Source organism: Eptesicus fuscus, chromosome 6, assembly GCF_027574615.1.
Source record: "Eptesicus fuscus isolate TK198812 chromosome 6, DD_ASM_mEF_20220401, whole genome shotgun sequence".
Taxonomy (NCBI): Eukaryota; Metazoa; Chordata; class Mammalia; order Chiroptera; family Vespertilionidae; genus Eptesicus; species Eptesicus fuscus.
This window is the reverse complement of record NC_072478.1, coordinates 50,493,466-50,518,227: the sequence shown is the minus strand read 5'-3', so window position 1 is coordinate 50,518,227 and position 24,762 is coordinate 50,493,466. Positions and strand designations below refer to the sequence as shown.

The following is a 24,762-nucleotide window of genomic DNA, read 5'->3' as shown; positions in this document are numbered from 1 at the left end:
ATGGATAAGTGCATATTGCATAATATGGTCACAGAACAGGGTTATCCAGAATTATTTTCAATTTTCCATGCTGTCTCCAACATGGGTGTATCATATGTACCTTTTTTTTTCCCCCAGTAAAGAACACAGGACGTGTGATTTTCTTCCCTCGTTAGATTTTTTTCTAAAGCAGCTACAACTCAGCAGAGTGGTAGTCTAACAAGGACCAGTAATGAGTTCACTCTGTAGTAGGTGAAGCCCAGGGTTGACAGTAGTAGTCCTCACTGCTTGTCTGTGTGGACTGGAGAACACCCTCCACAGCATGTTGGGCAGATGGACCCATCCGAGTCTGGAAACATGGCATCCCAGCCGTTACCACACAGCCCATAACTCTGGAGGCTCAAACATGCTGAGGATCAGGTTACCAGTATGTCCCCTGGAAGTATAATCACCTCCTACAGCAATGGCCTGCCATTATGTGGTTGGCTCATACTTTCAAGGGCTTATAAAGCCTTACAAATAAGTTCCATTATACTCCAAAGGAAGAAGTTGCTGGAAGATAGGGAAGACCTGGGGCTAGGAATCACTGAATTAAGGAAGAATAACACTTAACAAGTAAAGTGAAACATTTAATAAGGGGGGAGAGGTTATGACATATTACTACTATCCTTGTATCTTAGTTACCTAAAAAATTAACTTGAAGAGGCTACAGATATTACAATAATAATTAAGCTATAATAAAGTAATTAGAAATAACAGATTTACTAGTATATAACTGGTGATAATAATAAAAAGATTCAGCTCACATTCTACCCCCACCCCCGCCATCTCGCTGATCTCACCCCTGAGAAGTTCCCCGTTCAGCTGAACCTCAGTCTCCTCAGAGCCCCACACTGATTGTTGGGTCTGTACTTGTCTCTCACTAGAATCTGAAACACTCTTGAGGAAAGGAACAGTCTTACCCATTTGGTAGTCTTCAGAGAAACTAAAGGTAACTGAACCAAGGGAGCAAAGGGACCATCTTATGAGGTGTCAGTCAACATGATAGATCAAAACTGGGAGTCACAAAGAAACCACATAAGATGAATAAAGTCTGAGGATCTCATGTAAAACATGGTAACTACAGTTGAGAACACTGTATTGTAAAACTGAAATTTGCTAAATGTTCTCACCCAACAAAGAGGAAAAGATAAATATGTGAGGTGATGGATGTGTTCATTAGCTAGGTTGGGGAATCCTACTAAAATCTCGAGTTGGGAAAAGAGGAATGGCAAGAGAGAAAATAAGATGGAAGATTGGTGTTTCAAATTCATGATAAGTCATGTTTTATTCTCCCACACTGTAATTCAGGTTTCAGTCATTCTTTCTCAACTTTTGTTACGATCCCAGTATATTGTAGAATTCTGGGACATGCTCAGTCCAGAACTATATTGAAAGGGGACTAAAAGCAAAGCTTCAACTGGGTTTTCATTTCCCTCCCCTGCAAAGTTGGGGGAGGAACATTTCCCACTTGACAGCCAACCAAAAATGAAAAAAAAACCATTAAAACCCAAAGCTAAGTACGTATCGCAGCATTCAGGAAGATTTTTTAAAATTTTGCTTTTCAGAATTTGACATAGGATTGAAATAACCAGAAATGATTTAAAATTTTCTTCTTCTGCCTGAAGACATTATACTAAGTGAAATAAGCCAGTCACAAAGGGACAAATAGGATATGATTCCATTTACATGGGGTACCCAGAGTGGTCAAACTCCTAGGGACAGAAAGTGGAAGGGTGGTTGCTAGGAGAGGGGGAGGGAATATGGGGAGTTAGGGTTTAATGGGTCGAGTTTCAGTTCTGCAAGTTGAAGAGTTCTATGGATGGATGAATGGTGATGATGGTTGTACCACAGTGTGAATGTACTGCATGCCACTGAACTGTACACTTGAAAGTGGTTAAGATGGTAAATAATGTTATGTGTATTTCACTACCCCTAGGAAGCAAACGTTTCCTCTTCCTTTTGAGAGTATGGGAGGCAGATTTGTAGTGACGTGACACTAGGTGAAAGTACATGCATTGTAGTAGAAGAATCTAGGAGAGCTTACCCCAGGGGTGTTAACAAGGGGGGTGGTGTAGCCATGCACATCATTTGTGGAGTACCCAGTATGTACCCTGGTTTCAGTGTCTCTGAGGGTGTTAGGACAACCCCAGCAATCTTGGTCAACTGCGGGGAGACTGCTATTATAGCACGTCCCCTCACATCCTGGTGGGTCATCCTCCGGAGGGAATGAGCTGAGCACATGAGCTGTTGGCCAGGATTGGCGTAACTCCTTGGTCGGCTCTTACGGAAGCTCACTGGCTGTACCTGCTGTTGACTTGAGCGGAGTCCTGCCTCCACGTGCTGGGCGTCCAGAAAAGTAGATACGATTGACTGGAACTGGTGGGGCGAGGGAGGGATCTGTCGATTCTTCCCTTTTCTTGGAGCAGTTGGTCTGACCTGTGGAGCCTGAGAGTCTCACGGGGGGCCCACGGGTAGAGTCCATGGCTCTGAATGATTCCAACACCCCAGCAGCCCCACTCACATTCATTTCTGAATTGCCCAGCTTTTTGAGCTGGCAAGCATTTGGGAAGTAAGATAAGCTAATTTACATGTATAGTGATAACCCTCATTGAAGGACTTGAACAAACACTTTTATAACACTGCTTTGGAAGGATCCAGTGAGATAACCAGGGGGAAAGAGACTGCTTGTGCATTCAGCAAACCTGAGGATACCGAGGGGCGGGGGAGGGGGCGACGTGCCCTGGAACCTTATCAGTTGTCTCGTTTTCCTGTTTTTTGATGCGGCACTGGGCTGTTTTCCCTGGTGGGTGCAGTCAGTCATGACCAGCCCAGGTTTCTCCTTAAGAAGACTGCTGAATTCTCTTAGTGGCCAGTTTCTGAAGCCTTGCTTCGGACTGTAGAGATAACTGCTGTTCCAGGCTGGCTGCCCCTGCATTGAGCATAAGGAAGCCTCTTCGTTCCTGCAGGCTGTTTTAGCTGGTGACATTTCTACCCATCATCCCACACATACAACTGGGGTCACCAGGGGACTTGGCCAACCCCGTGGATGGCTTTCTTCAGATCTGACCCCACTTCTGGAGAAATATTCCAATGTGAAAACCAGACTGGAGGGGGAATATTTCCAATTCTCTTTACTCCTGTATCTCAGTGATATTTAAACTCACCAGAACTAGAGTGAAAAGGAAGCCGATACACCCAGGCTAACATTTCATTTCTAGTGTTGCTTTGGGGAAGTTATAAAAATGACAGCTCCGAGGCTCTGTTTCCTTATATGGTAAATAGGAGTAATAAGACTAATGTCTCCATCACTTTTTCAGCAACAATAGCTGTGGATCTCAGCCAAGCGTGCAGAGTCCCAGAGGGCTGAAGGGTGAAGATGATGGGGGTGGGTTTTGGGGTTTTGGGGACCCAGGAGGGTGCCACCATCACGGGTTAAATGCAGCAGGAGGTGGTAATTTAATGAGAGAAATAAAAAAAGGTATTTCCCCATTCTGGGTGGAAGTGAGTACAGAGAAAGTTTTTTGGATATCAATCAATATACATGTTCTTTCTTGTTAATTTATGAATTATAATCAAGCACATAGTTGTCTGTCGTAATAACTTTTTGGTATAAGCTTTCCTCCTTTAAGGGTGATAACTTTGACAGTTGTTGTTGTTTTTTCTCTCACCACTCTTTCTTCACCCCCTTCCCTCCCCTCCCTTCACCCTTAACTTGAACTGCAACCCCAGGGTAGGATTCCAATAAGGAGCTGGCCCTTTTAACTTGTGAGTTTATTTTATGGTTGGCAGGTGATTGTGTTAACATGAAATAAACCCCTAGGATAGTAAATAATGTGATTGCTGAAGATTAGTGCTCAAATGAAGGTAACCATACTCTTGTAAAAATTTAACCTTATAGCCAGGAAGTGCCATTAACTTGGGTTAACAGTCTTGTTAGTCTTGCTGTTTCCTATACACTTAGAAGCAGGCCCAGAGATCAGGAATTTAATTTGAAACCTGATTCTCTTTTGTTCGAAGCGAATCACACACACTTGGAAAGGAAGAGCATTATAACAACATTCCTATTTTAGCGAGTCTCCCTTTACCAAAAAACAAATGGAAAAAAGTGCAGCAGTTTTAAGGTTCTCGTTCCTCCACACATCCTGGACATTTACTTGCAGAGAAAGAAATGGCTCCGTTATTTTATCCCCCGCCAAAACAAGTTCTAATTTGTAATCAAACCAAACTCTTCCAAATTATTCATTTGAACAACTAAAACCCATTGCAGCCAAAATCTGGGTTTTGATGGTACATTGGAATAGCCAACATATTTCATTAAATTAAAGTTGATTCTAGAGATGTTAAAATGCCAAAAAAATAATAGTATGTCTTTGACTTGATGAAATACACCACAAGAGTTATCCTTTTAAAATTATGAGTAAATAAAATGTAGGGCACTTTCTTACCTCCTCCTAAAAGGGCTGTTGGACATATATATTCTTTTTCAATGAAAAGAAATTTCTCTTTTAGAAAAAAATTAAGAATTTTATTAAATATTTTTTTCTTTCCCTAAATCAGGGTTGGGACTCACTCTGAAATCACTTCAGAATTATTTTTTACTTTCTCAGTTCAAAGCTCATGTGATTCTTGCTATACTAAGACATTTTTTTTTTCCAAGTTAAGGCTTTTAAATGACTATATTATTTTAAAAAGAAGCTGCTAAATATAAAAATATATAATTTATTAAGAATTATATAATATGTGTAATTATTACAATTAAGGAAACATATTATTGCAGAAAGTTTGGGGAGATGACATTTTACTATTTGTAAAACTATATTAGGTATATCAATTAATCACCAGACTTACACACTGGGAATTATTCTCTTATAAATTGGAATTATATTTTGATAGGTTTTCATCCTCTTCATTCCTCCAACTGTTATTATTTGTACTTGAATGATCTTATGTGTCTCTATTTTTTTTTTTACAGATTACTATCTTGGATGCAAAACGGAGCATGAACATTGGGATATTTCTTAAGCAATTTAAGAAGTAAGATTTTTGCACACAATTGAAACTTGAGCATCAGAGTCTGTGGGTGTGAGCTGAAATTCAGATTCTAATATGAGGGAAAATCATTCCTCAGGCCTTCAGATCCTTCTCAGGCACATGGCTTTGATGAGTCCAGCACTTTCTGCTGTTTTCCTCATGAAAACCCAATCTAGTGGCTTGAAATAGGGAGAATTACCCCGGGATGTCCATTCAAGCCCGGTATGTCAGGGAGTTTATTCATTCATCTGCAGTGTTGCCCCTGGAGTGCAGGTTGGGCTGGTGAGTCAAACGGTGGTGAAGTTCAGGTGCTCCAGGGTGCAAAGGCCAGGGCTCTACTGGAGTTTCAAGAGACCGAAGGGGATGGTTTTCCTTCTCCCAGAAGAAGGCTCCAGTGGTCGTTGCCACTTTGACTTCTCTGGGATGCCCGGGGTGGGAGGGGGGGTGGTTTCCTGGGTGAAGTGGCCTCTGAGTGGTGTTTCAGGATCTCCACTTTTCCTGGCAGTGGGTCTGTGGTGATCACTGACACACAACTGCCTGTTAGACTGGGAAGAAGGCGGGATGGAAAGGAGGGTGGAGGTGGTTAGTTTTAATTTCCACGGGCTTGTGTGTCTTTGGCACGCGAGCAAACCTGAAATGGAATCTGATTGGTTGTCTTTTCAAGGTCTCCTCAGTCCATTGTAGAAGATATTCATCAAGGAAAGAGTGAGCATTATGGATCAGAGACATTGCGAGAATTTCTTAAACTTTTGCCAGAGTCAGAGGAGGTAAGGAATTTGGCGTGTGAGTTTTAGAGGAGTGATGATAAAAGCTTAATATTTGTAGGAATGTCAAAAATCACATGGGAGGGGAACTTTCCTACCCAGAGCCAGTTTTCTCACATAAAATTAAGACGTGACCCAGTAGAAAGAGCATGAGTTATGGGATTAGAGCACCTAGGTTTAAATTAGAGCTCTACCCTTAATTGAGAAACTTGGGCAAGTTTCTTAACTCCCATGAACTTTAGTTTTCTCACCTGTAAAGTGAGGCTATGATGCTTACCTCATTGGATAGTCAAGATAATTAAACTGTAGTTATGCATCTGACATGGTACTTGGCACATGGAAGCTCAATGCATTTTAATTCCATTTCCCATCATCTGGCGGATGATCTTTGCCTACGGTGTATGTGGATTGTTTTATAATGTGTATACTTAAAAAAAAAAGTAAAGACAGAGTAAACCACTTTAGGATAAAGATGCTCTAAAATTTGGGAAGGTAGGTAAATTGTTAATGAGTGTTGTCTGTATAATTGACTGAAAGTTGGAGATTGGTGTGATAGTAACGTAGTACGGCAATATAAAGTTATTGATTTTTTTTTTTTTTTGGACTGATTTAACTGACGTTTTGAATGGTTAGGAGCTTGATAGAAAAGAAAACAGAAAAACAATTTTGTAAAACCTCCCCAAATTTTAATATTGTCTTTTATTTCTGAAGAAGTGACCTTTGGGAAAAAAATTATTAAAGAAATACATGAATATCTGTGCTTGTAAACATTTGAATAATAATAATAGTCTTATAAAGTAAAAGGTATGTTACCCTTTTACACATACTGCAGTTCCTCCCTCTCCCATCCCACTCCTCTTCCCACACAGGATAGGTGAAACTTGCCTTTAGTACCATTACTAACAGTAAGATAAATGTATTCATACTTTTTACATCAGTGATAAACTCACAATGCCAAAATCCAGAGTCTTACTGAGTAACTAGGCATTCTGGATACATCTAATAATCTCAGCCCCTCTCTATCTTGGGTTTTCTGTTTTAAAGTTAAGTATAATTTATCTTAGCCAAGATTAATTAATAGGATTTATCAATGTTAATAAAAGGGTCTTAAAGTATTGAGAAAAAGGAAGATTAAATCATTATTTACCCAGATCTTCTTTACTGAACACTCTGATTTTTCTTTTTTTTTAAAAATATATTTTTTATTGATTTTTTACAGAGAGGAAGGTAGAGGGATAGAGAGCTAGAAACATTGATGAGAAACATCGATCAGCTGCCTCCTGCACACCCCCCACTGGGGACGTGCCCGCAACCAAGGTACATGCCCTTGACCGGAATCGAACCTGGGACCTTTCAGTCCGCAGGCCGACGCTCTATCCACTGAGCCAAACCGGTTTCGGCTGATTTTTCTTTTATGTGGAAAATGGGAGTTCCCAAATTTTAAAATTAGGATGAATATGGTTGAATTAATCTGGGTTTTAAAGAAGATTTCATTTTTCTCAATATCTTAATCCTGCTAGGGCTCTTTCCATGCCTCCTCACACTGCTCTGGTACCCACTCCTGACTGACCTTTACCGTTTTTAAGTGAGGGTCAGATTTGATTGCACAAGTGAAAGGACTCTGTAAAGCTCTAAATTTTTCACTGAACAGAAGTCACGCATGAGGGAGGTTGCTGGCTTCTCGCCACGAAGATGTGGGAGATCAAATATGGCTTTCTTAATATCTTTACCTCTAATTTAAAAATCAAAGGTGATTCGGGAATGCAAAGGCTGTGGAAGACTAAGGGATTTTTCAAAGAAGCAACTTAGCATCAAACTGCTCATGTTTTAAAAAGCTCTGGGTTTTTTTTTAGTTGTGTGTGGGATATAATTGAAAGGGAGGAAAGTCAAGGGCAAGATGAATAAAAGCCACCGAAGGCTTCCCTGAGTCCCCAGGCACTCTCTCACCCTCACACTGTTAGCTAACCTCTGGCCTGGCCGTGGAATCCTGCCTTCCCAGCCCCTGAGCCAGGCCCAGCTGTTTCTCCCACCACCCTCCTGCTGCAGGGTCATCCTCCCTCTGAATATCTGACAAGCTTGGTCACCCTCCTCCTTGTTTACATTACTGACTCTTGGCTTCAGCTCACCACACCCTGCAAACTCAACTGGGAGCTTCCTTCGGCAGGAACACCCTGACAGTCCCCAGGGCCACTTGGCCTCCCTCCCTAACGCACTCCGGGGGATCTGTGCTGGCAGAGGGAGGCCCGGTGAGAGCCAGAGCCACCTCATGACCCATGCCCGCTGCAAGGGCAGATTAGCTTTAGCTGTGAGTGCTGTGTGGCCTCTGGCACCACCCAGACCCAGGGCCGACCCTAGAGTCTTTGGAGGAGGGTGGAGGATGGAGATGAGGCCAAGGAGGAGACAGGGCCAAGTGAGAGAGGTTTAGGAATGTGGCAGAAATATGCTAATACGTGCATAAGTGTACGAGTAACCGCATGTTGCTGAAACTGTGGCATAACGTCCTGTGCTCATTTTTAGCACAGGAAGGGACTCCATGTTTGTTGAGTGCCACTGTGTCCCAGGCACTGGACAGGGCAGAATTCAACCAAGCGAGATCCTGCATTCCAAGTGCGTGGCCCCGTGTCCGGCACATAGATAGTCAATAAATCATTGCTGTAATGGTTTAGTGTATCTTTTTCACATAATGCTCACAGCGATGTAAGATAGTCCTCATTTTACAAGTGAGAAACGGGGGCTCACATGGGTTGGATAGAACATGTCCAGTGCCCCATGATGGACAGGCCCCGGGGGAAGGTGGACTTGAACCCTGATTGGTCTGACCCCAGAGCAGTTCCTTGGGCTGCACTTGGAGGAAGGAAGGAAGGGCAGAGGTTCTCAACACACTCAGAAGGTTCTCAGAGGCCTCCCAGCCTTTTCATCACCGCCGCTGTCACACAGTGCTGGCGTTGAGTGTCACCCAAATAATACTGCGATCTTATCAGCAGGCGGAAAAATAGGAACGGGAAGAGCTCTTTTCTCCGCTGCATTCTCAGCTGACAAGCCAACCCAAGGTTAATCTGTGTTCAGGATTCCTCTGCCCTTTGCCACAAATCTTTTGTCTGGCATGTTTGTTCATCTTGCCTGAAACTCGTGGTTAAAACTTGCGGAGGAAGAAGGTAGACCTACAAGTGAAAGAACTGGAGGGCTGTGCTCTCTGTGAGGTATCCCTGTGCCCTGAGAGGAGGCTGGAGTCGGAGCCAGGTGGGCCCGAGGAAGGACCCCGCCCAGCTGGCAAGCCCCTCCCTCCGAGGGGGCTGGTACCCCGTCATGGCCTCAGTGTTGGGGATGCAGGACTGGAAGGTGATAGAAATGTTCTGTCCTCTCTGGGTGCAGATTGAATTGCCTCCTCTGACACTTTATCACCTCATTTCTACCTTTTTGTTTACTCTGCCCCTGGGAGGGAAATGCCAGTGGGGGAGCCCCAGAATCTTCTGTTGGTCTGTGGGTGGGAAATCCTGCTCTTTTGAGGCCATGTGAGTGGAATTAGATGGGATGAAGGAGGCCTGCCCCTGGGAATGTGTGAGTCTTAAGGAGCATTCTGTTTGCTATGAGGACAGCACCGTGTAGCCGGGTCATAATGAGAGTCACTTGGCTCAGCCAACAGCATCATGCCTAACAATGTTTGATAAATGCTTTTTGATGATGATGAGAATGCATAATAATTATAGGGTTGGTTCACCTCTCTGTCTTTTTTTTTTTTTTCACCTCCCTACCACTGTGAAGGTACCGTAATCCCTCTTAATGAACATAAATCCCGTTTTGGAATGGAGTTAAGAACTGTATACAGGGCATTTAAATCAAATACTATCTTTTCATCACCATTCTCTTGAAATCTAAACATTGTTAGCTGGTTACATAAGTGAAGGAGATTAGTCTTTGTTCAGTTACAGTTTAGCACATGTCTAATAGAAATATCGACCAAGATTACTTAGCATGACCTGTTCTGAGGCTTTAGACAGAAAACTGCTGTTATTTCCAGCAGTTTTGCACGTGCTGCGTATGAGGTCTCACTCTGCCCTGCCCATATATAGTGAGTTGTGAGACCAGTTTGGAAGGGATCAGAATTCATCCCATAGCTTTCTCAGGTCAGAAACAAGCCTCTGATTTGGGCTTAGCTAAACCATAGATTCCATCTGCCCTTTCATTTAGTAAGGCCAAAAAAAAAAAAAAAAAATGGCAAAAATCACCATTGGGGCCCGAAAGGCAGGGGAAATAGTGCAATTCTAAAAGTGGCGATTTTTCTGTCCATTGGAAGAAAAAGATGTGGTCTTAAGGACCAGACTCAATTCTAGGATGTGCATCTACACTGTCACATTTTGTATCTTCAGGGAATTGGTGTAGGTATTTCAATTTGTGGATCTTTGCAAATACTCCCTCTGTGTTTTTGCACATCATTCCCTAATTTTTAAAGAGGCTTAAGGATCATGTTATTTTTATGGGCAGCCAACATAATCCAGGAGGTGGAAGAGAGAGAGCTTTATGAAGACTAGTAAAAAGTGGTGAGTGCTCCCTGGCTACCATTAGCGGCACAGATAGGCTGACTACGTCTGAAGGCCCTACTTACCGTAACGTGTTTTTGTTGGAAGACTCAGTGGATGGAGAAGGGCTTTTGCCGCTGGGTTGGTCCAGTTTTCTGTGTGGGGAAGGCACGACTCGCTCTGGTGTAGAGGGGAACTTTCTTTTCCCCTCCATCCCCACTAGCCAAGCTGTTTGGCTACATTCCTGCATCCGAACTCTTAGTTCTCTCCTACATTTGAAAGAATATTTGTGTGTTTAATAACTTCCAGCTTAATTTAAAAAAAATATTTTTATTGATTTCCAAGAGGGAAAAGGAGAGAGAGAGAGAGAAACATCAATGATGAGAGAGAATCATTGATCGGCTGCCTCCCGCATGCCCCACACTGGGGATCGAGCCCACAAACTGGGCATGTGCCCTGACCAGGAATTGAACCGTGACCTCCTGATTCATAGGTCGGTCGATGCTCAACCACTGAGCCCTGCCAGACGGGCATAGTTTAATGTTTTACAAGAAAATGCATGTTCATTGTAGACAATATAGAAAATAAAAAATAAGCAGCAGAAGAAAATATAATCACTGGAATCCTGTCACCTAGTGTAAGAGTTCCTTTAGTCTTTTTCCTGTATATGTAGTCTGTGCATGGAGGGTCAGGGGTTAGTCAATGCTTTAAAAAAAAATTATAGAAAAGGGATCCCGTTGTGCATATGCTTTTCTAACCTGATTCTTTCATAGAGGGATGTCTTGACATTGATCTTTCTGTTAAGCCACTTTCCTTTATTTCTTTCTGCTGGAGAGTAAGAGTGCACTCCCCTAACATACAGTAGTCCCTTCCTATAAAGTGAATATATGTGAAGGGGACTTGACCACAGAAAGATCTGCCTTAGACCTTACCCAGTCTAAGTACGTTATATCCAAAAGACTCAAAAGTAATAAGATGGTTTTCACCTGTGACTTAAGGACTGTATTATACTCTGTCTCTTCTTTCTTCTCCCAAGCAATGATCTCCCTCCCGGGTTGTAACTTACAGAAAAATGTCACCCTCAGAACGGCCCCCTTTCAGCTCCTTTTGCTCGCCTTCCTGAGGATTCCGGCTCCCTGGCTTGCATGGGATTGTTGACACCCACAGAAGTGACCCAGCTCTTCTCTTTCTAATCTGTGTTGCTTGCTTGGTGTTTCTGCTTCCAAAAGGACAAAGTGGTAGATGTGATGATTTCCCTTTCTGCCTCTTCTCAGGACCCCGCTCTTACTAGTTGGAAGGTAGCGCCGAAATTCTATCTGCTGGCAGGGCTTCTAAGATGCAATTTAAAATCATGTTACATTTTAATCACAAGTTATGTTTTTCTCTACCCCCCTTTCCCATTTGTCTTTTAGATAAAGAAATTAAAAACATTTAGTGACGATGTGTCCAAGCTGTCCCTGGCAGACTCCTTTCTGCACTGCTTAATTCAGGTGCCAAAGTAAGGACCACCGATCATTGTTCTTTACAGAGGAAGGTTTTTAAACGCGTGACCTCAGAACTACAGTTTGACTTTTTGCTTTTCAGCTATTCGCTTCGGATTGAAGCCATGGTGCTAAAGAAGGAGTTTTTACCTTCTTGCTCTTCTCTGTACACGGATATAAGAATTCTGAGAATGGCTATAACAGGTGAGTAAATGCACGATGCTTCATGTAATGAGTTTTTATTTATTTGGGTAGCAGTTTATTTTAAAAAATGACTCAATTGAAATTGGAAATGCAAAGTCCCATTTCTGATACACCCTCAAAAGGGGAATCAGTGTTACCAGGGATGGCATTGAAGGTTTATCCACAGTTACTTCCCCCCTAATTAATTAGTTAATTGACTAATCAATTGATTACTTAATTAGCACATTATCCTCCCGTAAGAGAAGCTTTCTTTCATCTCACGCTTCGGAGTCAACCTCGCTGCTTGCAGCTCACTCTTGTTCCTCTTGTAGGTTTGCTTTCTGTGTGCCGGTGGTGTGTGTGTGCCTTTAAGTGACTGAGATACCTTCAGTTGTTAAACCAGTTTGCAGACTGAGTTTAATCAGAAGGTGCGCAAGCTCTGGGCCAGCCCAGCCCATCTCTCCTCCCATTCTCTGGCCTCTGTTGGTGCCTAGGACCCTGCTTTCTGGAAGCAGACCCCCTTTCCTCCTCCCAGACCTGGCCACGCGGCTCTCTCGCCAGGGTTCCTGGTGTCTCTACTCCCACCGCCTCCCCTTCAGACCCAACCACTGGGTGGCTAACTCGTTTGAGAGGGGCCAGTGGGCCATTTCCATGTCTTTGAACAACTTGCTACATTCTTGCTTACCCAGCTTGGCTAGACTCCTCGGAGCTGCTCTGGTGTCTCGTTCCGTATGGGTGGGAGCGTGGCTTTGGCCTTGGCTGACCCTGGGAGCGCAGGCCCAGCCCATTTGCGTTTGCCTCCTTCTCATCTCCGGGCAGTCCCGGGCCCTCCCTGACCCTCACATTTTCCAGCACCATCAGCGCCCCCCCAACTCCCTCTCGCTCATTTTCTGGATTTCATTATCGTGCAGAACTGTTTATTCCTGTTTGGTTTTCCCGTTTAGTTGCTCCGACCTGGGTTTGAGATAACGTTTTGCTCTTCAGCCCATGACAGTTTCTTCATTTTAGAGAGGAGATTAAGAATGGAGATTTTTTTTTCTTCTTTCAACCTAGAGTCCTTTTAAAATGTCTTCCTTATACCAAGGCTATTGCAGCAACTCTAACAGGGTTGTTGCTCCTGTTCAGAGAGAGATGGGAGAACATGTTTTCGTATTGAGCAGGCAAATTTGTGGGCATGGCGCAAATGTTTCTTATCTGGTTCCCCTTCAAAAACTGGCCTCCTTAGATAACACGATGTAGGCAGTGATCCAACTGTAATTTTTGGAAAGTAATACCAGACTTAATGGAGAATATTAACTTAAAAATATCATAGATGACATTTCATTCTCCATGTATGCTGTCATTTTAATCATCGAACTTCTTTAGCCTCCCAAATACATTAACATTAATGTTGAATAGTGTTTTTTTGTGTGTGTTGGTGCGTGTTAAAGAGCTAGTTTACCAATATAGTCCAACGATAAGTTTCTTTTTAAGTCCTCAAGCCAATCCACATGAAATGTCTGGTTTTGAATAAAATAGGAAGATTCTCTGGGTGCCCGGCCCCTGAGGGTTGATGCTTTGCACCTTATTTACATGTCATACCAGCTTGTTTACTTTTTATCTCCTCATAGCTCACCGACTCAGCAAAACGTTGCTCGCTATTAGTTTTCACATTTCATCAATATAGTCTCAAAGGCTAGTGGATATAAGTGAAAAAAAGAAACCATTGCTGAGAGGATGTAACACAGGGATAAATTTATAATTGAACTGTTTTATGATGTTTAAGTATTACTTACGTTTGATTCCCAGTTCCATACCAGGCTGTGGATTGCCAATAGCAAATGCCCCATTAGATACACCGTAGGATGTGCTGCTTTCTTTAAATTCACCGTCTTGTATGCAGTTCAGGGTCAGAACTTGCTCCAAACACCCTTGAACTTGGATGTAGTAGCTGGTAGCTGTCTCTTCTACATTTAAGCTGGAGGCTTCTCTAAGTCACTGTGTGTGTCCTTCTTGACAGAGCTGATGTCATGTGAGGAGCTGCATTCCATATTACACTTGGTGCTACAGGCAGGAAATATCATGAATGCAGTAAGTAAAATTTAAAAAAATTAAAATGTTGTATTCCAACTGTATTGATCTGTCTAAACATAATGGGTGTGTTTTTTTGTTTTTTGTTTTTGATTTGTCTTCTTTAGGGAGGGTATGCCGGCAATGCAGTAGGGTTTAAGCTGTCGTCTTTGCTCAAATTGGCAGACACAAAAGCAAACAAACCTGGGATGAACCTTCTGCACTTTGTTGCCCAGGTATGGAAGTGGTTGATATGGAGAGAGAACGTGGTGGATCCCCATCCTGGCCGTGACGTTTTTCCCAGGTGTAAGGTGGCGTCAGATTCAGGAAAGGGCATGGTGGGTCCCAAGAAGGTTCTCTGTGCAGAAGCACTGTCTGCAAGTACGTGAGCTGAGCTGCGCCCACAGTCCTCGAACTGGAGGGGAGAGCAGGGGTCTGGGGAGTGGGGCGAAGGGTTGATGAAGACAGATAATGAAGGATTTGGATCCTAAAGCTGAGGAATGTGGATTCCTTGCTTTAGCAGTGGGGAGCCGACTGAGGTGTGTGTGCAGCATGACTTTTTGTTTTGTTTTGAGGAAATTGTGGAGGATGGGTTGGAGTGGAGAGAGAGCTAGAACGAGGGGTACCTTTTGGTGGTAGTTGGCCACCAAATGATTGTTTGGAAGAGTTGAGAATCAGAGTGATGGCCACAGGGATGGGTGTGGAAACATTTCTAATGTTGAATGGACTAGATTTTTGACCAGTTATGTGTAAACCGTGAGAGAGTCAGAGCAATTACAAAGATCACTTCCATCCTTTTCCTTTGTGAAGTGTGGGTTAGCATGCCTTGCCGTGAGCCCAGGGATTAGACTCAGAACCCTGCCCATCACTTCCATTTTTAAAAAATATTGACTTAGAGAGTGGAAGGGAGAAAGAAAGAGAAACACTGGATGTGAGGGAGAAACATCGATCGGTTGCCTCCTGCACACACCCTGACCGGGGATTGAACCTGCAACCTGGGTATGTGCCCTGACGGGGAATCGAACCCCCGGGTGAATGGGAGGACGCTCCAACCAACTGAGCCATTACTTCCATTTTTGACTGGGTCTATGTGATGCCAAAGGAGCTAGTTACAAAGTGAAAAATCAGCCCAGCACAATTATCTCTTTGTTGTTAAATTATCTCAAGTAACGAATTGTTCCGGTTTGTCTTGGTTTGTCTTTCCTTCTTGCAAGGCCTTGTTGTTTTGACAGCAAATACAGGGACAACGTAGTTTAGCCTGGGGAGGAAGCTCTGTCATGTGATTATTTCAAGTGTGAGCTTCAGACGGGGCAGAACTGAGAGAGTTGGCAGAACTGAGAGAGTTGGCAGAACTGAGAGAGGTTGAGTTGTCATTTATGAGCTGTAATCCCTCAGACAAGTTATTTATAAAAAATATTTTTTTATTGATTTCAGAGAGGAAGGGAGAGAGAGACAGAGATAGAAACATCAATGTTGAGAGAGAACCATTGATTGGCTGCGTCCTGCACACCCCACACTGGGGATTGAGCCTGCAACCCAGGCATGTGACCTGGAATCAAACCCTGACCTCCTGGTTCATAGGTGGATGCCCAACCACTTAGTTATTTAAACCTGAGACCCTGGATCTCTTCATCCAACGATGAGGATAGTGATACCTCAAAACCAGGAAACCGAGAGGCTCACAGAGGTAATTCCGTATAGTAAGCTCTCAATTATGACCATAGTCTTCCAGGTAGAGGCCATGTCGACCTTAGGACTAATATAAAAGCTAATTTGCAGGACATTAAAACCAGAAAATAGGTTTCTCCTCCCACGTGTCTTGCTGGGAGGGACTCTCTGGCAGCCCTTTTAGATCCGTGTATCCAGGTGTGTCCTGTGTCCCTGCCCATGTGGGGAAGTTTCCCGAGTTGTTAATTGGTGCCTTTATACTTGCCTTCCTCGTACTCTGTGAACAGGTGAAGAATCCAGAGTCTCCATGGCTTGGGCACCTTCTGATTAAACTCAGGTTGCAAACTGGTTTAACCGCTGAAGGTATCTCGGTCATTCAAAGGCACACTCACAGGTATGGGTGGTATTTAAACAGGACATATTGGATTCTCTGGGCGACAATGGGCCCTGCTAAGCTGCCACCTCCTTGCCCTGAGTTTTCAGGCACGTTAATTATGTTTCATGTCAGCATCAGTTGCTCTGGGAGGTTACATGTATGTTGAGAGACCTGGCATTCTGGTAGATCTTACTAAGAACATCGGAGCTCTTGCCTCAGTGAATGGCTTTGAATGCATCAAGGGTAAAAACGGGAACAGTGATTTTAAGGTTCCTTGAAGCCTGAGCAAATGATTTCCTTCCAGTGCCATCTATATAGTGAGAGAAAATTCTGGTTTTGTTTCAGGAAGCCCAAAAGAACGATGCCATTCTTCTAAACTTTTCTGAAAAGTTACATCATGTTCAGGAGGCTGCTAGGTAAGCAAGAAAGACTGGAAGTGAATTGTGAAGATTTAAGGGTTTGTGTTGTTTCAACTATGAAAATACACACAACCCTTCTTATGAAAACTGATGACTGTTTTATAACTTCTGGATTCAGGTGTGAACTTTTAAAAGTTTTGTCTTGTTGAACTTTCAGACCTTCTTTTCATTTGCTTACAGAGGTGTGTGTGTGTGTACACCTTTGGAATTTGGGGGTTTTGAAAAATTAATCCTTAATTTTTTAATCTAAAAAAGACCTATTGCCATCTATTCTAATGAATATCATGAGTGTAAAAAAAACAGGGATTAAGAACTTCAACTCCCTCCACACCCAAAAGATAGAGCTCAAACAACACAGCCTATTACCTTGGGAGCTGGTATATTGTCAGTCACACTGGCAGGGCCATCCATCACTGTTTTCCTGGTAGAATCTAACATGGTACATTTATTTTCTATTACATTAGAAGTTGGAACCATACCAAGGGCTGTGAAAGGATTTTGTCTTAAATTAGTCACTCGGCTTTACAGAGAAAGTATCTACCAAGCATGGAGCTCCATTTCTAACACTTTAATTTGCTTCTGATCCTAATACAGTCGTGTGTTTTAATGTAGCTCTAATCTGTGTCTACATGCTAGCTCGAGTTCTATGTTTTCAAATTTATAATACATATCCCTGCATCAAAGCAGTAAGTGTTCAAAAACTAGCTTTTCAGGGGAGAAAAAGGGTCTGATTTGCATTATTTGTTGATTTCCATGGTGTAAATACTACTATCGTAGCTGATTCCAAGCTACCAATGTGGCGTTACTAAAGCGCAGTTGGGAAGAGATGCCTGTACCCATGTCGCCCCTTGTGATCTGGCTTCAGCCCACCTCTTCATCCGCCTCGTTCACGGGTTTATTTGCAATAGTCTTTATTGCATCTACTCATTATCCGAGTGACTATATCCAGTTAGGATGCAAACCACATGCATAAGCACATGAACCATAGCTCTGCAGGCCAAGCCCTGTCGTTGGCCAGTGTCTCTGTGATGACTGTGAACATCTAACCACAGATGACATCTTTCCCGAAGTGGGATGGTCAGTCAGTCCAAAGGTGTGAGCGGTTCGTAGTTCATGTTTACAGATAGACAGATTATTCCCCCAAAAGAATGAGCATCTTTCTTGTAAGATGTGAACTGTTTTCGTTTTTAATTACTAAAAGGAATTGGGAATATTTATTCCTCCAGCTAGTATAGAAATGTTACTAAGAGAGAGAAATAGAGAAATAACCATTACTTTTTTTTTTTTTTAAATCTTCACCCAAGGATATGTTGTTGTTTTTTTAAATTGATTTTAGAGAGAGGAAGGGATTGAGAGAGAGAAACACCGATCGATTGCCTCCCATATGTGCCCTGACTGGGGATCGAACCCACAACCTAGGGATGTGCCCTGACCAGGAATTGAACCCACAGCCTTTTGGTGTATGGGACGACACTCCAACCAATTGAGCTACCCAGCTAGGGCAACCAGTACAATTTTAAACTGATATTTCTGGTCAGAGTTAGATGGGGAAGTTTAGCTAGCTATTGTCTTAGGAAAAACCTATTCAGTAAGGTCTGTTTATTTGAAGTGGAAGGTGAGGTACAAACAGATCATAGATGGGTATCAATGACCATTGAAGGCAGAAGACTTCATTGCAAAAAAAAAAAAAAAAGTTAGAACTGACAATGGCAGCATGAAAGCATCCAAGCATCCAAATATATGAATTTGCTAATTGAACTCCCCCTGGATTTTAAGGGTCATCTGTGTTCACTTTACCGGGTGACAAAAACATCATTTATGCTCCACCGACCTCGATTTGATATAAATAACAAAAGCATTTGCATGATTGTTAGTTTTCAGCAAAACAGAGCGCTTTCTCTGGCTGTCAGTGGCCAGCCACATGATGTCCGCTCAGTATCTCCATATTACCCTTCATGTCAGGGTTATCAGCACACGCTGCCTTGCTTTTCATGCGTTAGAACTTCTGTATTTGTGTTTCGTGGCCAGAGGAAAGTGCATCTGAGTCCTGCTAGCTTTTAGTTTTTCAATGCTTATTGCATAAAGGTGTTCAGACAAGTCCCATGGTTTTGGTTAGCTCACCAGCGAGAACACAGTTGCGTACATTACAGCCTGTTCTTTTTGAACCAGTGTGTTGTCTTTAGGAAAGAATCTCCTCTTTAAAAACAACATAAGCAGCAACATAAGCAGACTGACAGCTGTCAGAGGGCAGGGGAGTGGGGGGACTGGATGAAAGGTGAAAGGGTTAGCCAAAGAACATATATGCACAACCCATAGACACAGACAACAGTGTGATGATGGCCAGAGGGGGGGGTCTGGGGGGAGGTGGGCAAACTGGGGCCGGGGGGGGGGAATGGGGACATCTGTAAGAGTGTCAACGATAAAAATTAAGTAATAAATCAGTAAAAAACATAGGAGGAAAGTCTAAATACAGGGATAGGTTAATGCAGTGGTCGGCAAACTCATTCGTCAACAGAGCCAAATATCAGCAGTACAACGATTGAAATTTCTTTTGAGAGCCGAAAACCGACTTCTGCGCATGGGCCACGAAGTTTCAATCGCACTGTATGTGGGCGCCCGCACGTGGTATTTTGTGGAAGAGCCACACTCAATGGGCCAAAGAGCCGCATGTGGCTCTTGAGCTGCAGTTTGCCGACCACTGGGTTAATGTATTTGCAATGGCTCCCTCCCCTTCTATTTGGTTGGTTTGTTTTTTACAAATTTCTTTAATGTCTTCACTTAATAGAACATAGTTGGACCCTTATAACTGCTTCTGCGTTCGAACTGATATGTGATAGTCAATTTGTGTTTGTTTTCTTCTTTACCTTCAGTGTTTTGTACTAGTTTCAGGTGTGTCTGCCCTTCTGTTTTTTAAGATTGACCAGCAGTTAGACTGGTTTGATGTGCCCACGTGACGCATGGTTCCCCGTTGCCAACTGCGTGCTGTCCCCCTTCTTCTTCCAGATTGTCTCTGGATAACACGGAGGCAGAACTGTACTCGCTGTCTGTCAGGACGCGGTCGCTGAAGGAGAACATCCGGCGGGATGATGAGCTCCGTCAGCAGATGGAAGAGTTCCTTCAGGTCTGTGGGTGAAGCAAGTCAGTGCCTCTCAGTTCATCGTCCAGCAGCTCCCCGAGGCGGGTTGCATGTGCCTGGGTGTGTTCAGGGAAGCAACAGGTTCCCATTCATATTCCCCCCCCCCCCAGTCAGTAAAGGGAGCGTCTTAGTTCAATGCCCACTCTTGGCTGGATTGTTTTTGAGCAGAAGATACTGAATGCGGCCTGTAAACTTCCTCAGAAAATTGTTAGGGAGGGGGCCCCTGTGTATCACTGCTCGATGTGAAATGGTATCAGGTTAGGGTGCTTACTTAACCCTGGCAACTCAGGTTGTGGTTCTAAATCCTGGTTTCGGGGTTCCCGACTCCCAGTCAAACTGGTGGGCGACAGAACCGAAGTTCCACAGAAATCGTAAAGGTACCCGAGGACCTGGACTGTTGTTCTTTCACTTGTGTTGACTAAAGACCCAGGCTGCGTTTTGGCATGTTTTATGATGAGAGCTGGAGAACACGGTCGCTGTGCCTATCACCACCCGAAATCCATCAGCCCAACAGGGTGTGTCAGGAGCTGCTCGGAATAACAACAGAAAACAGCAGAGCGGACCTGTTTGTGACAGCTCACTGTGACTCACTAATCACACAGTCTGACATACTTCTTTTATCTTCCTCATTAAAAGGGAAGAGTGGCACCTTTTCACGCTCTCAGTCTTCAGGGAAGTGGTGTGCTGCCTTAAATGTCAGTGCTTTGAGATTCGCGGGGTGGGATCCAGGTTGCCAGGGCTGCCCTTGGCACCGGGAAGGAACACTGAGCTCCGGAGGCTTGTTCCAGACGAAGCCTGTACCCGTGTGTGTACTCGTAATTAAGCTGCAGATACGATGCGCTTCAGCTTCTTCCATCGGCAAACATTTGATTTTGTTTGGCTCGGTTGGGATTTTATTCTTTATTATTAAACAAGGGTTCCATGTTTTCTTTGAAATATAACCAGGCTCTGATTTTCCCCTTAAAAGTGCACAGATTTTTCTCAAAGTGTAAGAACAAAGCAAACACCAGCACAGAGACACCTACCAGTGGATAGGAAAACGCTCAGCAGTGAGCACAGTCAGACAACTGAAGCCGATCCAGAAAGTCGGGGAGAAGGCCCACGGTGCGGGACGTGAGAGTTCCGGTTGCCTCACTCCTCAGTTCTTACACTAAACATGAATGTCGTATGCCAAATAGCTGACAGAAAGGTCTTCAGTGAAAAGCAGCTCTCTCTTAACTGCACCTCTGTCTTAAGGCAAACTTGTTTTAACTCTAAACGCTTCTTCCTGGTAGTCATTTTTAGCTCTGTAAATTAAAATGTTCCACCCAGCTATTTATTTTTATTTAATTGAGTTTCTTTAAATAGGGGGATACAATTTTTTGAGGGTAGGTTAGGGTCAGGCCAGCAAGGGCTTGGAATGCCAGTCTGAAAACCTTGGCCTTTTGTGCTGTAAGCCATGGGGAGTCGCTGGAGATTTTGGAGCAGAAAAAATGACAGGACCACCGTTTTGCAGATCTCTTTAGGACTTTTGACCTTTTGGGTGTGAAACACCAAGTGAACTGGTTTGGAACTTGGGTCCATAGCAGACAAGTTAAGAGATGGAAAAGTTGAATTTGCTACACTGCTAACCTGTTGTCATTCACGTTTTGCCAGTGTAGCTTTGGACTCTTGTTGTTCCTGGCCCCGATCATGTGGGCAGGGTTCAGGAAATAATGACTTTGAGCGTGGTGACTTGTCAGACCCATATTTGGACTATTTCACTTTCCCAAGTCCTGAGGGTGACTGCAGTGCACTGACGTCGTTCCTTCCCCGTGTCCTCTCAGTCCCCTCAGACTCCAAGGATGAGGCCTACGAGGTGGAGTAAATGCCTATGTAGATTCTTGTCAAGAGTCCTGTTTTGCTGCAGTTGAGCTGTTCTTGGCTGGAATCCATCTTTCCTTCTGTGGAAGAATGACAGGCAGGGATATGTCCTTTCGTTAATACCCTCCTCTCCATAGAGAAAAATGCACCATGAATGTACACACTGCCTTGGGCTACTGGCTCAGATGGTTACTTTCTCTGGTATTTGGTCTCCTAAATAGTTTTGAGTAAATAGCACCCTTTTGAGTGTGTTCGGTGTAGGAAGAGGGCTTTCAGGGGGAGAGTGTGTGGGAGTGAGTGGGAGGGGATGCGTCTTCTCAGAACTTGTCTCTAGGTTCTGCAGCTCCAAGCAGGTCCACGCAGCGTTTCCACTCCTCAAGGTAGGGCAGTCTGTATCTTCGCCATTTCCCAGGCCTGTCCCCCACGCAAATATGTCTTCATGAAAACATGATACGCGTGATTTCATAAAGTAATAACTCTGTACGTCCCTTCTTCATAATAAGCCTTGTAACCCAATGGGAAAGAAAGCAGCATGAGGCTTCAGTATGGTCCCGGTACTCAGTGCCCAGGGGGCTGGCTCCTCGGACCATGCTGCTTCCTTATTTCAGCTCAACCTTTGCTGTCCCTGAGCTGCGTCAGGGAGCGTGGTTGTGCCCCTTGGCCCCAGCAGGTCCCTTCCTGAAAAGCTTGGTTGGAGTTCATTGGAGGAAAGCAAGCTCCTTTCACTCCCACTTCTGGGTTGAGGCAGTAACCTGAACCTGTAGGGGCCCTGGAGACTTTGTCCTCGAAGAATTCGGAGACCGTGAAGAAGTAAAGAGGATGGATTGGTACAGGCAGGAATTCCTAACCGTGGCTACCTATCACAATTTCCTGGGGAAGTTTTCGTAAGATATGCAGGCTGGGTCCACCCCACAGCTACACAGTGGCATGGACTGGAGACCCAGCACCCCAGCCGATGTAGATGAGCACCCCTGGCTAGGAAGCCCTTGCTGGGACCTTGGTCCGGGCACGAGGGCTTCAGTCCCGAGGGGTGACCTGACCCTGACATGGCTCATTGGGAATTAAGTTTAAACTCCCTGCCAACAGGACAACTCATCAATAGAACAGTGACTTCTAGGACCCTAAAGTAAACTTGGCCAGTATAACACCCAGTTTTAAGAGAAGGAAGAACATACAGAATATACGTATTATATTTATGTAAATACTAATAAAATCAAGTGAACACCTATGTCCCTTTTTCACTGACATTAAAGGTGAATGTTTCCTTGGTGGCATTCTACAGGTGAAGGCCCTTCCACCTCTTCTGTTGCTCCCAGGCCTCACCCAGAAGCTCACCTTGCTTCCCTAAAGGTTTTGTTTGGGTTGAATTATTGTCCTTTTGGCTCTGAGCACATTGGACTCGCAATAAGCCTTCCCTTTTTTGAGACCTGAAACTGAACCCGGGAGCACCCCTCCCCTGGGCACCAGCCTGCCCGCCGACTGCTTGCCTCAGCGTGTGCTTGTCTGTCTGCCCGCAGTTTGCCGTAGAAAAGCTGGCCGAACTAGAACACTGGAAACGGGAGCTCCAGGACGAGGCCCACACCCTTATAGATTTTTTCTGCGAAGACAAAGAAACGATGAAACTGGACGAATGCCTTCAGATATTTCGAGACTTTTGCACCAAATTCAGCAAAGCGGTTAAGGTACGGCAGATGGCATCTCTGTATTTTCTGAGTGGTTCAGATTTTTATGTTTCTTCTTCCAGACCCAGCCAGCCCTCTGCCCACGGCAGAGAGACGGTTGAGCATTTCTGGGGGTTGAGGAAGGTCGGGCCCAGGCAGGGTCACCAGGCTCCCGGTCAGGATGAGTGGGAAGTGGTTCTGCCACCTCAGGCCCGAACGCTTCCGTATCATCAGGTGTCCAGCATGTGGGGACAGCGGTGGTGGGTGGTAGATGCCAACATCTGCAACTCTGAGGCTCAGACCATTACCCACTTTAATGCCCCAAAAGCCATGGCAACCAGGCTGTCCTTGGCCAGAGCCGACTTGGGAACGCTCAGATATCTAGGGAGCGTGCTCTGCTGCCTGAGGCCACCTTGCCCTTCAGCCGTCAATTCCAATCATCTCTGAGCTCATTGCAGAAGCCAGAAAACTCTCTGGGTTGCTTGGCTTTGCAAATACAACTTCCACAGTGAAAAAACAAAGCACCTCACCTCCCTTCCTTTCTGGTGGTGATGAGAAACCTAATACGTGTACACCATCTCTTCTCTATATTTCAAAAGCAGATTTGCCCGGAGCTGAGTTTCTTTGAGGGACTGGTCCCATTTCTCTCCAGCCATAAGAGTCTCTTCATTTCTCGGTCCCTCCTTCCTCTGTCCAACTAAACGGAGGAGGGCCGGCCTCTGGCCACGTTTACGCTCCCTTGTCCAAGCAGTGAGCTCAGCAGGGGAAGCGGCGGTGGGTGGTAGGTGCCAAATAGGCTCTTGCCGAGGCCCTCACTCCCAGCTGGAATCCTGTAGGCTCTCGGGGCCACCTGTGTGATGCTCTCAGCCCAGCCACCCCCGAGAGCCAGGAGCTGGCCCCTCCCCCGGCACCGGCAGCCAGCCGGAGCCAGAGCCTCACAGAAACTTGGACAGGAACGTCCACCGTTTGCGGAAATGGACTTTCAAGTAAAATGTGCTACCGATAACAGACTTGGGTGGTGATTTCCACATATTTCCATGACAGGAATACATTCAAAGTGCACAGCCAGGCAGTAAAGTGTGCTTGGTTGTGTGCAGTTGTTCTGGTTCCAGAGGACTGGCCACTCAGAGCAGGGTGGAAGGTGGAGGATTTGTAAGGCAAATCCTTCTCTCTGGTTGTGGGAAGGGCATGGGGCATAAGGGACCGAGCCACCCTGGCATTTCTGGTGTTTGTTCGTTTGTTTTTTTTTGTGTGTGTGTGTGTTTTTTGTTTTGTTTTTTTTCTACCAAGGAGCAGTCCGAGAACAGAGATTTGAAAAGCCACTCTTAATATCTTGGGTGTCCATCATTTATGCATCCATACCCCACTAGGCAGAATGTGCTGCACAGGAGTGTGTGTGTGTGTGTGTGTGTGTGTGTGTGTGTGTGTGTGTGCGCGTGCGCGCGCCCACGCAAGGACCAAATTGGGTTTCCTTGGAGTTGAGGTCACAGGTATAAGTGGAGTCATAGCCCACATTGCGGGGACAGTGCCTTGACTGAAAGCTGGAAATTGGGCCCAGGGATCTGATGACAACCTTAGACGGACTTTTGGGGCCAGAAGTAGTGTCTCCTCTGG

The 24,762-nt window shown here is 44.5% G+C and overlaps 1 protein-coding gene across 2 annotated transcripts in view; it reads left to right on the top strand.

Moving 5' to 3' along the window:
- Nucleotides 1–24,762, top strand: part of FHDC1 (FH2 domain containing 1) — a 38,902-nt gene that overhangs the window by 9,618 nt on the left and 4,522 nt on the right. For both annotated transcript variants that reach the window (XM_008144096.3, XM_054717680.1), the window contains exons 3-11: nucleotides 4,994–5,055; nucleotides 5,717–5,819; nucleotides 11,746–11,831; nucleotides 11,918–12,018; nucleotides 13,997–14,067; nucleotides 14,175–14,282; nucleotides 16,436–16,506; nucleotides 19,513–19,630; nucleotides 23,005–23,169. In XM_008144096.3, the coding sequence (XP_008142318.2) occupies nucleotides 4,994–5,055; nucleotides 5,717–5,819; nucleotides 11,746–11,831; nucleotides 11,918–12,018; nucleotides 13,997–14,067; nucleotides 14,175–14,282; nucleotides 16,436–16,506; nucleotides 19,513–19,630; nucleotides 23,005–23,169 (885 nt within the window). The remainder of the gene's footprint in view (nucleotides 1–4,993; nucleotides 5,056–5,716; nucleotides 5,820–11,745; nucleotides 11,832–11,917; nucleotides 12,019–13,996; nucleotides 14,068–14,174; nucleotides 14,283–16,435; nucleotides 16,507–19,512; nucleotides 19,631–23,004; nucleotides 23,170–24,762) is intronic.